A 12,166-nucleotide genomic window follows, 5' to 3' on the forward strand; every position below is an offset into this window, starting at 1 on the left:
TGGCTGACCCTTATGAGTAGCTCTGCTCAGCAGCAGAGAGCAGAAGTTGTTTTAAGTCTTTTGCTTGTGACACTGTATTTTTCTAGTGGTTTGAGAACTCAGGTGGGCACTATTCTAAAGCTGTCAACAATTTAATTCTTCTAATGTGTAAGCATAGTCTTTGAAATGACACACTAGAAGCTGATGATGCGCTACATATTTCACCAGATTAATTAACGGACAGCCCACATATCATGTAACATTACTTCATACAGTGTAATCCACATTTCTGCAACTGTGCAAGATACCAAATGATACATCATAAAATGTCCTAGAAGGTATGAGAAAATCATCCCATTAACCTGTGACACAGACTAGATATTTTTCTGGTAGCTCATCCAGAAAATTAAAGTGGTTAAAACGGAAAATGTTGAAACCAAAAGAATGTTTGAGTAAATAGTAACCCAGAATTCCTTTCATAACTCACTTTTGTTTACCAGTAGTAAATTCTATCTTCATGTTATAAACGTAATTAGTAAATATCTGACAACACTTTTCTGCAGTGGTTTGGTTTAAACTTATTTACCTCCATATTCACTAAATAAATGTTTAGATTTTGCTGTACACATAGATGAGAGTGAAGGAAGCGAAGTGTATATCCATGTACTCCATGTCCTGGATTTCTTAATAGCAGGGACAGTTACTATCACCTTTATCCTGGTCTCTTTTCTTTTCTGAGCAAACTTTAATTTGACACTGCAAAAGAAATACAAAATCCTTCACACACTGCTATATTGTCTCTTCAACATGCATAAGCATAAAAAAATCATATTTTTGTCTGCTTACATGGCAGACAAACAACAAAATTTTCAAAAAATCAAATTCCTAGTTCTCCATCCAGACTGTAGCAGGAAAACCAACATTTTGCATTTATCAAAATCCCTAATTTCTGCTTCTGTGGTGCCAAATGCAAATCAGTAATATTCTGCATGCGGAATTAAAGTTAATTCCCTTGATTAATTTTGCACAAGTCACAAAATAGTGGTATAAGTTTTGGGTTGCTACTGTCTTGGGCCTTGTTTGGACACAGTGAAGAGCCATACTCTGAATCCCGTTACTTTTTTCTCATGCCAGTATCTCATAGCATTTCACTGCACATCTACATTTCACGTGTATTTTAATTGTCCATCTGGAAGTTTTCACATTAAACTGTTAGATAAGGACACTAGAATGGTCAAAACCAAATGACTGTTTTTGTTAATTTGCAGAATCCACCACTTTCCTTGATGATAAAAATCAGCCAAAATGATTGGAATGCTGTTGTTGTGGTGAGTACACACAAATGCAGCATTTCCTGTACTAGTTTAAATACTTGTATGTGCGTTTAGAAGGATAATGCATATTCATATACATAATGTAAAAACTACTATAAACCAATTCAAACTATGTATTTCAAATAACATCTGTCATATCTTGTGTCACCATTACATTTCAGCTGTAAACAGAGACTGGATAGGGAATCTTACAGTAGGAAGTACCATGTAGGAGTGGTATGTGATACACCATGCACTTATCTTTGGGCAGGGTGGTTTGGCAGCTGCGGTGGGTGGGTGGGTGGTCAGCTGCTTGCTTATAAAACTCTGCAGCTGAGCTTTTGCTATATCAGTTCAATAATACAGAACCATTCACCATCGGCACCTGCCTGAAGCTAACAAAAAAATGAAAATACCCGCAAATTAGGAAATCCAACATTTCTGACAAAAATATTTATAAGGAAGGAGCAGCACAACGCATAAATATGACTTACTTTTGCTCTAATAGGTTTGCTTTTTTTGGTTTTATATTTTCTGTCTATGTTGAAATGGGATAATCCTGGTATAGATCTACCTGACCGGAGTATGTAAATATTAACTATCCTCCCCCCACCCCAAATTACTTCAGGATTAAAACTTTCTACCTTTCCAGATCTGGTAGTGGTTTGCTTTTCTTAAGGATTTCTAAATCAGCCTTACCAGAGGTGGTCATGGACAAAAACCCAAAAGCAAAAATAAAACCTGCAGGTCTTTATTTCCTTTCCTTGGTAAGGATGAGACATGCATTTGTTCTGGAGCTGGCTGTGGAGATGTAGGAGCTCGGTGCGTCGGTGGCTGTGCCATGCTGGTTGCTAGAGGCTGCTGCAGAATGAATAATGCACTTTCTAAGGTAAAGCCAACATCGTTGCTGTTTTGCCTTATAAGGGAAACATACTATTATGGTTTTAAGCTACTACATAGATGAAAAATACTGCACCTCTAGGACACAGACCTTTTTTAGATGGAGGTACGGGCATCCACTTCCTTCAGTTCCCCCCCCAATCCTGTGTTACGCCCTTACTCTGCTTAGCCTTAAATCTGGCCCAGAGGTTAATGCTTCTGCCCCCGTGGGAGCCGGGGACCCGCGGGGTGACCTGGGCAGGCAGCGCTGGCCGCCGGCAGAGCCCCCTCCTGCCGGGGGGGACCGTGGGGCTCCCTGCGGGCACAGCATTCCCCCAGCCCCGGGTCGCAGGTGACCCGCCGACAACCTCCCGCCGTCGTAGCCGCCCCGGAGCCCCCGGGGTGGCGGTTCGGGGGTGGGGGGACATTTATATGTACCTCTCTCTCGCGAGAAAGTGTTGCGCGGGCGATACTTGAAGAGGAGAGGAGGGGGGGGAGAGAGGAGGGGAAAAAGGAGGAGGAGGGAGGGAGGGAGGGGGCAGCTGGAGCCGCAGCTGGAGCAGCGGTGGGTGCAGCGGCCGCAGCTGGAACAGCAGCGGGAACGGCAGCCGGCGGCGGCGGCTCCAGCGGGTGCGCGCCCCTCGCAGCGGGTTCTCCCGGGGCGGGCGGGCTGGGCGCGGGGCTCCCTGCCCCGGCCGGGCACCGCGCTCCGGCCGCCGCGGCTCGCCGCGGTGCCCGGCTCGGGGAGCCGGGGAGGGTTCATGCCCCGGAGACGCTTGCGGCTCCGGGAGCGGTGGCGGCCGCGGGCTGTCCGCGGCGGGTGCGGGAGCGGGAGCCCCCGCGGATGCTGTTGGAGGGAAGGTAGAGTCCGCGCGGCTCCGGGCAGCCCCTCGCCATCCCCCGCGGCCGCCGCCGCCTCCCGCGGGCGGGCAAGCGCCGGGCTGGCCGGGGGCCGACGGCGCCGGGGCGCGGGGGCTGGCGGCGGGGGGCGCGGGGCGGCCGCGGCCGCTTTTCCGTGGTCCCATAACATCCCCTCCTTCCTCTCCGTTTCTCCCCTCGCAGCTCGCCTTGGAGACGCTGTTCGGAGACAGGGCGGCGGGGACCGGCGGACTTCGGCGGCGGAGAGGAGGAGGAGGAGGAGGCGGCCGCTCGCAGCCCGGGGGCTCGGGGGACGCGATGTGGCGGGGGCGGCTGCTGGGGTTCGCCCTGGGAGTTGCCGTGCTGTGGGCGTCCCAGGCGGGCGCCGCCGCCGCCGGGCACGCCGAGGGGGCGAGCGCCAAGGAGAGCCGGGCCAGCCGGGCCAAGAGGCGAGGGCAGGGCGGCGGCGGGCACGACGCGCTCAAGGGGTAGGTGCGGGGCCGGTCCCCCCCCCCCCGGGTGCCGCGGTGCGGGGAGCGGGCGCGGGTCTGTCCGTGTACGTGTGTGTGTGCGCGCATCTATATCCATTACCCCGTTGTGGTGGGAGCTGGTGGGGGTGGGAGAGCTCCCCGACTCCCCGCAAAAGGGTTGGTTGGGCTGGGGGGCGCCGGACACCGCCCGCAGCATCCCCGGGTAGCGGCGGCGCAGGGAGCGCGGAGCCCCGCCGCCTTTCCGGGACCCCCCGGCTCCCGGCGGGGCAGGGTGCTGGGTCCCCTGCGTGCTGCAGCCCTTTGCTTCGCCTTTGGGTGGGTGACGCTTCGTGAGGATGAGCCGCTGCAGCTCGGAGGTCCCTGATTTAGTTTCTGGGAAGGACATAGATGAAGGCGCACTGCGGGCTTGTGCATTCCTCCCGCGTCCCGGACTTCTGCTTTGCATAAAGCAGAATAGCGATGAGGCCCGGAGACCACGGCATGCCCTTTCCATTAGCTGTCCTCTCTCCTCTCCACCTTAAACCTTTTGCCATGTGCATCTTTTGCGCTCAAGTGGACTGTCTTTGCTTATCTGGTGTTCCTTGTGACCTGGGGATGATGGGGGGGAAGCATAGGCACCACTTTTTTTCTATCGGAGCTATCTAGAACTAGTCTGAGTGAGCCCAAGCATGCAAGAGTTTAAAATCATTATGAAACGTTGTGGTACATGCTTAGCAGAGTGGTTTTCTAAAGGGTAAATCTGTGTCAGGCAAACTGTTTTCCAAATTCTAATGGAACACCTTTCCAATGCAAAAATAGTTGTTAAGTCAGCTGAAAGGCATTGCGTGTGTGTGCAGTTGAAAACTTAGTTTGCTGTAATGGTGAAAAGCTTGCAATATTGGAAGAAAAAAAGAGATTTCCTTTTTCAGGTGTTCTGATGCACCTCTTCAGCCCATAGCCAGATTTTTCACTCATCAGGCAAAGCACAAACGTAGCAAAAATTATATGGAGATAATTATACTTCAGTAAGGGATGCGAGATATTTTCTTTCTTTTCCTGATTTCCTCAAAAAGGAGCTATTACATCTTTATTTTTAGAGGCCTTGATGAATATGTTTTAATTTCTTGGTAACAACTTCCTCATACTTGTGTAGTACTTTTTATTTATATTCAGATTTGCAATCTTGGCATTTTTTTGTACTTGTCTGATTGGAAAAGGTTTATGTTTTTAGGCCCTCACGTTGCAAAAACAGATGAAAGCTATCGGTATTATTTTTTCAAGGATCCAATTTTGTAGGGTCAGACTCTCTTGTTTCATTTCCTAATACCTTGTCACAAGAGAAATAGTTGGGCAAAGCAGATCCTTCCTGTGACAAAAACTATTCTAGGAAGCGAAGAGGACATGCAGCGAAGTTTGTAGGACTGATTGCAAGCAATAAAAGATGATAAAGAGAAGTATTTACTAGAAAGAGCCTTTATTCTTCAGGATGTTTTAATAAACTTTCTCATTCTAGAACTCTGGGTTGATATGAACTAACAAACAGCATTTTCTGAGCAGTGGGACGGAGTGTGCCATCTAGCACACGTGTGCTGGCTGGGGGGCAGTTAGAGGCACATTAATTGAGGATAAAATTTCTTTGGTGAATGTAATTGTTGTTCTAAAACTGTGCTGTTTAGACAGTAACAATACTGCATCAAGAGATGATGTTTCAAGTGTTAATGACTTTTGGAATCTAAAATGGGTTAGGGTGAGTATTTAGCCCTATGAGTCGATTCTTAAGTTTAACTGAAGCCTTCAATTTATTACATACTTTGCAATGATTCTTGCTTTTATTGTGTATTACCTATGAGCTAATATCTACTTAGTAATCTGTAAATCTAGAGATAATGGCAATATCAATTTTAGGTATCTCATGTCATGCTCAATTTTTTGGAATATTCCAAATCTGAATGAGTACCCTTGGGAAGCAGGTTGTTAACAAGAACGTCATAATTTGCCAGATGATCTGAGATACAGTAAAGACAAAACAAATTACTAGTTTGGTTGCTTGTTAGACCTTTTTCAGTAACTCTCATTTGAGGCTGAGTGTAGAGTTCCAAAATTGCTTGGAGGAGATTGTTAACACCCAGTCATCTTTGTCAGTGTTGGGTGAATCCTGCTGCATATTTCCAGTTTAGAAATTGTGAGCACTTCCTTAGGTGTGGTACAGTACTGTACAATATGAATAAAAAGAGTTGTCATTTTAACAGACAAGGTTGGAACCGGTTCTTTGGAAAGCCAGATGGAAAACATATTTTGAATGTACAGGAACTGTATATACATTAGACAAGGAGAATTCATTGTTATTGAAGGACTAAAATGCTAAAAATACGATTTTACAAGAAGACATACTATTTTTTTAACTTGTTCATCAGTACAAATGCATTTGGGAATCTGAGAGTTGTAACACAAGTCATAACAGATGCTGGGAAACTTCATTCTTGTGTTATTGTAGTTGATTAAGACCTTTTTTTTTTTTTCTTTTTGCAATGAACTCTTGCTCTGATTGTGGAAGCATGGGGATAAATTTTTAGAGAAAACCCTTTACATTTAAACTTTTTGTGTGTTTGATTATAATCACTATTGAGAGTCTTAGTGTTTAAAAGTCTCGAGGTTAGTCTCTGTGCGAATACTGGTCTTGTATGTTAAAATGAAGAAGCCCAAGATCTGTTTCAGTTCTCATGATTTTTCCCACTTAACATTTTTTAGTGCAAGCTGTTGATTGCAGGAGATGGTTACTTCGTCCTTGTGACCTTTGCCTCGTTGTTTACGCCAGTGAGCTGTCTGAACATATAACATGATTCTAGAAGTATATTTTAACTTTAATAATTATAAATTATGTGGAAATGCCTCTTATGTACTTGTTTAAAGACTTTAAGCTTGCTGCTTATGTAGTTTGAGTTTGTCCAGCTATGAAGGCATTAGCAATCAGCGATTGGTCCTTGTAATGCCATCTATGTTTGGTCTAAGGCAAAGTGTGTTTATGTGCTGGTGCCTGGTGCCTCTAAGTTATCAGAAAGCAATCAGAATAAAGGCAGCAATTATTTCAAAATACAACTAGATTCTCCATTCATGGAAACGTTGCTGGAATCCATTGTGATTCAGGAAGTTAAAATGATAAGCTGTTACTGAGACACTTATCCTCTGGATCCCCCAAACGTTCACACAAATCTTAATGAATTGAGTTATAAGGCATTGAGCCATTATCCTCACGCCCTTAAACACCTAAGAATGTAGCATCAGCTTCTAAAGAAGTAAAACTTACAAAATTGGCCATGAATGGGAAGTTCTTTTCAAAAAAATAGATGCTTGAAGTTAATCATTTATATACGATTCAGTCATTCGAATATAAAGTAAAAAATAACTTACTGGTGATTTGATTGGTGCTTGACTGAATACAAGAAGTATAGTGCTTAAAGATCTTAGAATTCATTAAGATTTCCCATTTTCTGATGATGATAGACAAAGACCTCAAACGCTAATGAGGATCAGTGAGTTCTTAATAATATTTTAAGCAAGTTTATCGGTCTCTTCTCAGTATAATGGCCAAGAAAGCAATTACTTGCCTAACAAATAGCACAGTGGAAATTTTAAAAGAACTGGAATTTCTTCAAGATAGCTGAATTGTGATATGACTCTAATTAAGACACTAATTAAATGCATTTGTTCAAGAATTTTTTAATTTCTTTGGTTTTATTGAGTTGAAATGATAGTGAATATTGCAGAACAGAATAATTGGCTCAAAAATGTTTCATAAAACTCTTGAATTAGAGGTATTCACCATGGGATTGAGGTTTTTTGGACCAATTTCTTAGGGTCAGCCCAAATGAAGTCCACAGGTATACTGATGTGCTTACTTGAGTAAGCTCGGTTGGGTTTGACCCTTTTTATGCATCGCTGCCCCCTGAAATAGAATAAATCTTGTAATCTATAACATAATTCCAGTATTCAACTATATAATTAAGGCTTCTGGTTTTCGTTTTAAACCAATATTTGCCACTGAAAGCCTGCTGAAGGAAAGCAGACTTTCCATACCGGTAAATATTGGTTTATACTGAAAAACCTCAAACATTTTTCTTACCACTTTTGGCCTGCCCACCTCTGGCCAGCTGCTGGTGCCACACCTTGTCAGTGTCACTCTGTGAGCAGGGGGCAGCCCGAATACTTGGGAATAAAAATCTTAATTAAAAAAACATGCAAGTTGCTGTAATACCTGATGTGCTGGAACGCTCACCTGGCTTCCAGGCGGCATGGCCGAGCTCCGTCCAGCCCTCTGCGCCCTATGGGGTAAAGCCTGCATGGAGGATGAAGAACTTCTATGCCAGTGCATCCTAATGCAAAACCTGAAGTGCTTGGCAACTACACATGGCGTTAAGATTCTGCACCCCTGAGACTCTATTTATTTTGTGATACATTTTTTTTTTTTTATTACACTGTCCATGGAAATCTAATTCTAGAGTGAAATGAGTTCATAGATCTTGGCAGTCTGTCTCACGTATCTGTTTCCTTTCTTTCAGTAAGACTATATGATGTGATTTGCTGTAGGTGTGACTTTCTCTGGGGAGCAGGATGTATGGGTGAGGAGTAGGGAATACAGACAGAATCAAGCAAGAAGCCAGCTCGGAATCTGTTCTGTGGCTGGAATTATCTGTTATTAACACTTGCTGAAGGGCTAATATTTAAAGAGGGAATTATTTTCAATTCTGATCATATAGATGTCTTCCCCTGGCTACCATAATAGGTTTCAATAACATCTTGCAGTATTTAAATACTACATGTAAATTTTTAGATGCATTTAACGAAAGCTGTCTGACAGTAGTCTGTACTGGATTGCTTTATCCAGAGCCAGTAGCAACGCAAAGCTCCCGTACTAGCATTCTTGTTATAGTTCCATGGTGTTCTTCAGTCTGAAGAAAAACAGTAAAAGGTAAATAACCTTCAGGCCCGTGTAGTCCTTGTACTCTCCAAATCCTGTCACTTGGACGCCATCTCTTTAAAAGGCATGGTCTGAATCACAATTCTGGTTTATGATTTATGGGGATAGACTTCTGGGCCTGCATAGTTTGTAGCACAGAATTAGGACTCGATTCATTTTGGGCATGCCAGTGAAAAACGATCCTATGGTTAAAACTTTCGGTGGGTACTGCTGTAGTCTCCCTTTTCACTGGTGAGTGTCTTAGGCACACGTGATTCTGTTACCAGCTGCTTAGCCAGTCTTTTCTTCTGTGATCTTTTCTTGTATTATATTGTGGCTGGGCACAAATGATTTTGAAGCGCCATGTGTCTGTTGTTTGAAATTTGAATTGGACCCCACAAAAAATGCATTAAAGAAATACTTTTTTTTTCCCATTTGATGTTAGTAAGCCACAAATAGAGCAAACAGAGGAAAAAGGCACCAATATACAGTATAATGGCATTCTTGACGTACTATATGAAACATGTTTGTGTTGAAAATATTGTAAAATTGGCTCAGGGGACTTAGGCAAAGCAGGTTTCCTGTCACCACGCACCACTTTGACAAGGTGACACACTGAAGATCAGGACTGGATGTAGTTCTTTGCCTTTCTTCTCCTTTTTTTTTATTTCTTTAATTAATTTATTTATTTATTTTGGTCTGCATAGCTCTTGGCTACATCGGGCTGACCTGATACGCTGACCCAGATGCTGCAGGATGGGTCACAACTGGCCTGTGATGGGTTTGTGTTTTGTGTATGGAGTGAGCAGAGAATTTCACGACGGGTTTGCCACTTTGTGTCCCACCTTGCTGCCCTTCATGCTGAAGGGTCCTGTGTAAGGCTGATTGTGGCTATGACTTAATTGCTTGTCAGGTTAGAAACACCTTTATGCTACAGCTCTTACTCAGAAAACAAGAGACGTCATGGACTGCGCTTTGTTTCTTTCCTTGTGTTCTAGGTGATAATTTCTTCCTTGGGTACGTGATGGAATTGTCTCATCTTTTGAGCAGCGTTGTCTTTCTGGAAGCTTTCTGATCTCAGTTGGTTGGTGTTTAGTTGAACTTTTATTGAGGGGGGACAGGTGGTGTTCAGTCTGTAGAAACTGGAGGCATAAAGTGTTGGGGAGAAGAACGGCACCTGCCAAGAGTGTGTCTGGTTGCAGCAGGGTACAGGCAGGTTTCCAGAGAGAACTGGTTGGAGAGGGCAGAAGCAGCCTGCAGCACATGGCTGGGACATTAACCACGGCTGCACTTTCCTCAATTAAAAGCCCATTTATGGTTTATAAAAGTCGACTTCTCCCCCCATTGTTAGCCAGCACGGGATACATTTTGTGTTCAGTGGTGGTTCCACAAGTTGTTCACCAAATTCAGACCCCCAGTTTGCCTTGTTAACTGGGTAAGTTACTCTGTGTGCAGCTTCACACCACTGTGCCAGAACCTCTGGGGCTATACTGGGCTTGAGGATGCAGACTTGAAGTAAGGACAGGGCTGCTCTCAGTTTATTTGGGAGCAATGGGAGGATCGCTGGGTTAGGGTTTGGCAGGGACAGTCCGTCTGTCTGCTTCATTTACAATGATCCTTATTGAATAAAATTGCAGCTTCTGTTTTCCTGTATGCTTATTTTCCTTTCCTGTCGTATGTTGTTCAGCAGTGTGGCTCACTTAGGACAGTCTTTTTCATTGTCATTCATCTTCCGTCCTGCAAACTTGAATGTTTTATATAAATGAACTTCGATACAAGTTTTGACAAGGGTCACTTTAAATACGTTCATGGGCTCAGCAGCTTGTCATCATTAGAATAGTACTACCCAAAATGCCAGACCCAAACTATTTAGCCACATGGATCACAGGAAAACTTCGTCTTGATAGAAGTGTAGTAGATGTTGGCTAATAGAAGGCCATCTCTACTTAAACAAGACTTTAGGAGCTAGGGATCTTTGAGTGTGTACATATGGGAATAGCAAGAAATTAATCATTAGCTTTTTTGCTTTGCAATAAGATCACCTTCCGTCTTGTTCCTCTTCTTCATCTCCCTGCTGAACCCTAAAGACGAAGAGGATACAGATGCGTGTGTGTTGCTTTGGTCTTACTCCCCAGACTCAGTAAATATTTTTGTAGAATGGAACAATTGTGGCCTGGAGTGTTTCTGATTAACCATCGCACTGTGTTGGAAAATATATTTGTATTGTGGATGTCTTCTTTAGTTGTTTTCTCGTCCATTCTGCCTTTCCCACATCAGTTTTATTTATTTATTTTTACAAAGGATTTCAGACCTACTGAATAGCCTCATTCATGCTCAGGTTGATGTGCAGATAGAGGTAGGAGAAGAATATTTTTCTTTTTTTGTGATATTTCAGTAAAGTTGGGCTCTTTGGAAGGTACATTGGGAGGTAGAATGTAGCCCGTTAGACTAAAACCTGTGCCTTCTGGTTTTGCTTATAGATCTTCATTGAAGTATGAAAGAGTTCTAGCTTTTATCTGGAAGAATATTTTGAATGTTGACTTGCTGGAGAATCTGCTGTTTTCCCTTCTACTTCTCATTTTATGAAATGATTCATGACCATTAAAGCCTCAGAAATACCAAATGAAGCCACAGTTCTTTTGTCTACAGTCTTAATCATTTTCATCCTCTTTTTCAAGTTTCCCTCTCTCTCATGTTTTGCTGGAGGACATCAGACTATCCAGTGATGTTCGGCTGAGGTTTCAAACTAAAATTTGTTTCCTTTCAGGAACATTTTTTCCCTCTCTTTTCTCCTTTCCCCCCATGCTACCCCCCCCCCCCCGCCTCTGGTATTTCATCTTTTTCTCTTCCCTGTAGACAGTGTAAATTAGCAGTGGCTGCTAGGGATGAGGTGAACTGAAACAGTGGGATCCGTATCAGCAGGGTTTTCCTGTTGCCTTCTGGCAGACATGCAGGTAACTGGCCTTTTGAAAGGACAGTATTACTGTCCCAGCAAGGATGGGTAGGAGGGTAAGTAGGATACAATGTGTTGTGAAGGGAGGAGCAGAAATGCTGCTATCTTACCTAAAATAAATCTTCCAGTAGCCTAAGGGAGAACACTTTAAAACACAGGTTAATGGCATTGCTTAACATCTAAGGGTGTTAACTGACAAGTCTTGATACAAGTGGCGTGTTTATGAGACTCCCTAAATGCTTGCAGTTGCTCCGAGGTGGAGACTGTGGGTAGCACCAGCTCATCCCGCAGCCTCTGGGAAAGCCTCAACAAGGGGATGGCTAGCCCTGGGGCTCGGCTGGCCAGTGTGCCCCATGCCAGTCCCTGTGCTGCTGCTCAGCGCAGTGCATGGCACGGGCTGGTGGAGGTCCTGAGCTTGCCTGTGTGCTTTCGCTTGGGAGAGTGTTAGAGGTCTGCCCCCATCAGCAGCAGGTATACGGTGAATGTGGGCAGTGGCACGGGAGGTGTAACCTGGTCTCTCGCGGTTCCTCTGTTGGAAGTGACATCTGGAGAGCTAAGCATCGCCCTAGCCCACAGTTACATCTGTTTCCCATGCGATGTTATTTAGGGCTACCAGGGAAAGTACCTGCTGGATCCCTCCTGTTATCCAGCTGTGCTTGTCTGGCCCAGCAGATAGTTTTTGTGGTGGCATAATTGTACTTTACATGTCTTACACAGCCATGTAGATTGCGTGTCGAACTGGACCCACTGACATTCTCAA

The 12,166-nt window shown here is 44.3% G+C and overlaps 1 protein-coding gene across 1 annotated transcript in view; it reads left to right on the forward strand.

The window, feature by feature from the left end:
• The first annotated feature begins 2,145 nt into the window (after positions 1–2,145).
• FBN1 (fibrillin 1) overlaps positions 2,146–12,166 on the forward strand; it is a 155,620-nt gene continuing 145,599 nt past the window's right edge. The window contains exons 1-2 of the mRNA XM_074600026.1: positions 2,146–2,181; positions 3,234–3,517. Coding sequence (XP_074456127.1) covers positions 2,161–2,181; positions 3,234–3,517 — 305 coding nt within the window. The 5' untranslated portion in view covers positions 2,146–2,160. The remainder of the gene's footprint in view (positions 2,182–3,233; positions 3,518–12,166) is intronic.

This window comes from Larus michahellis, chromosome 9 (genome assembly GCF_964199755.1).
Source record: "Larus michahellis chromosome 9, bLarMic1.1, whole genome shotgun sequence".
NCBI lineage: Eukaryota > Metazoa > Chordata > Aves > Charadriiformes > Laridae > Larus > Larus michahellis.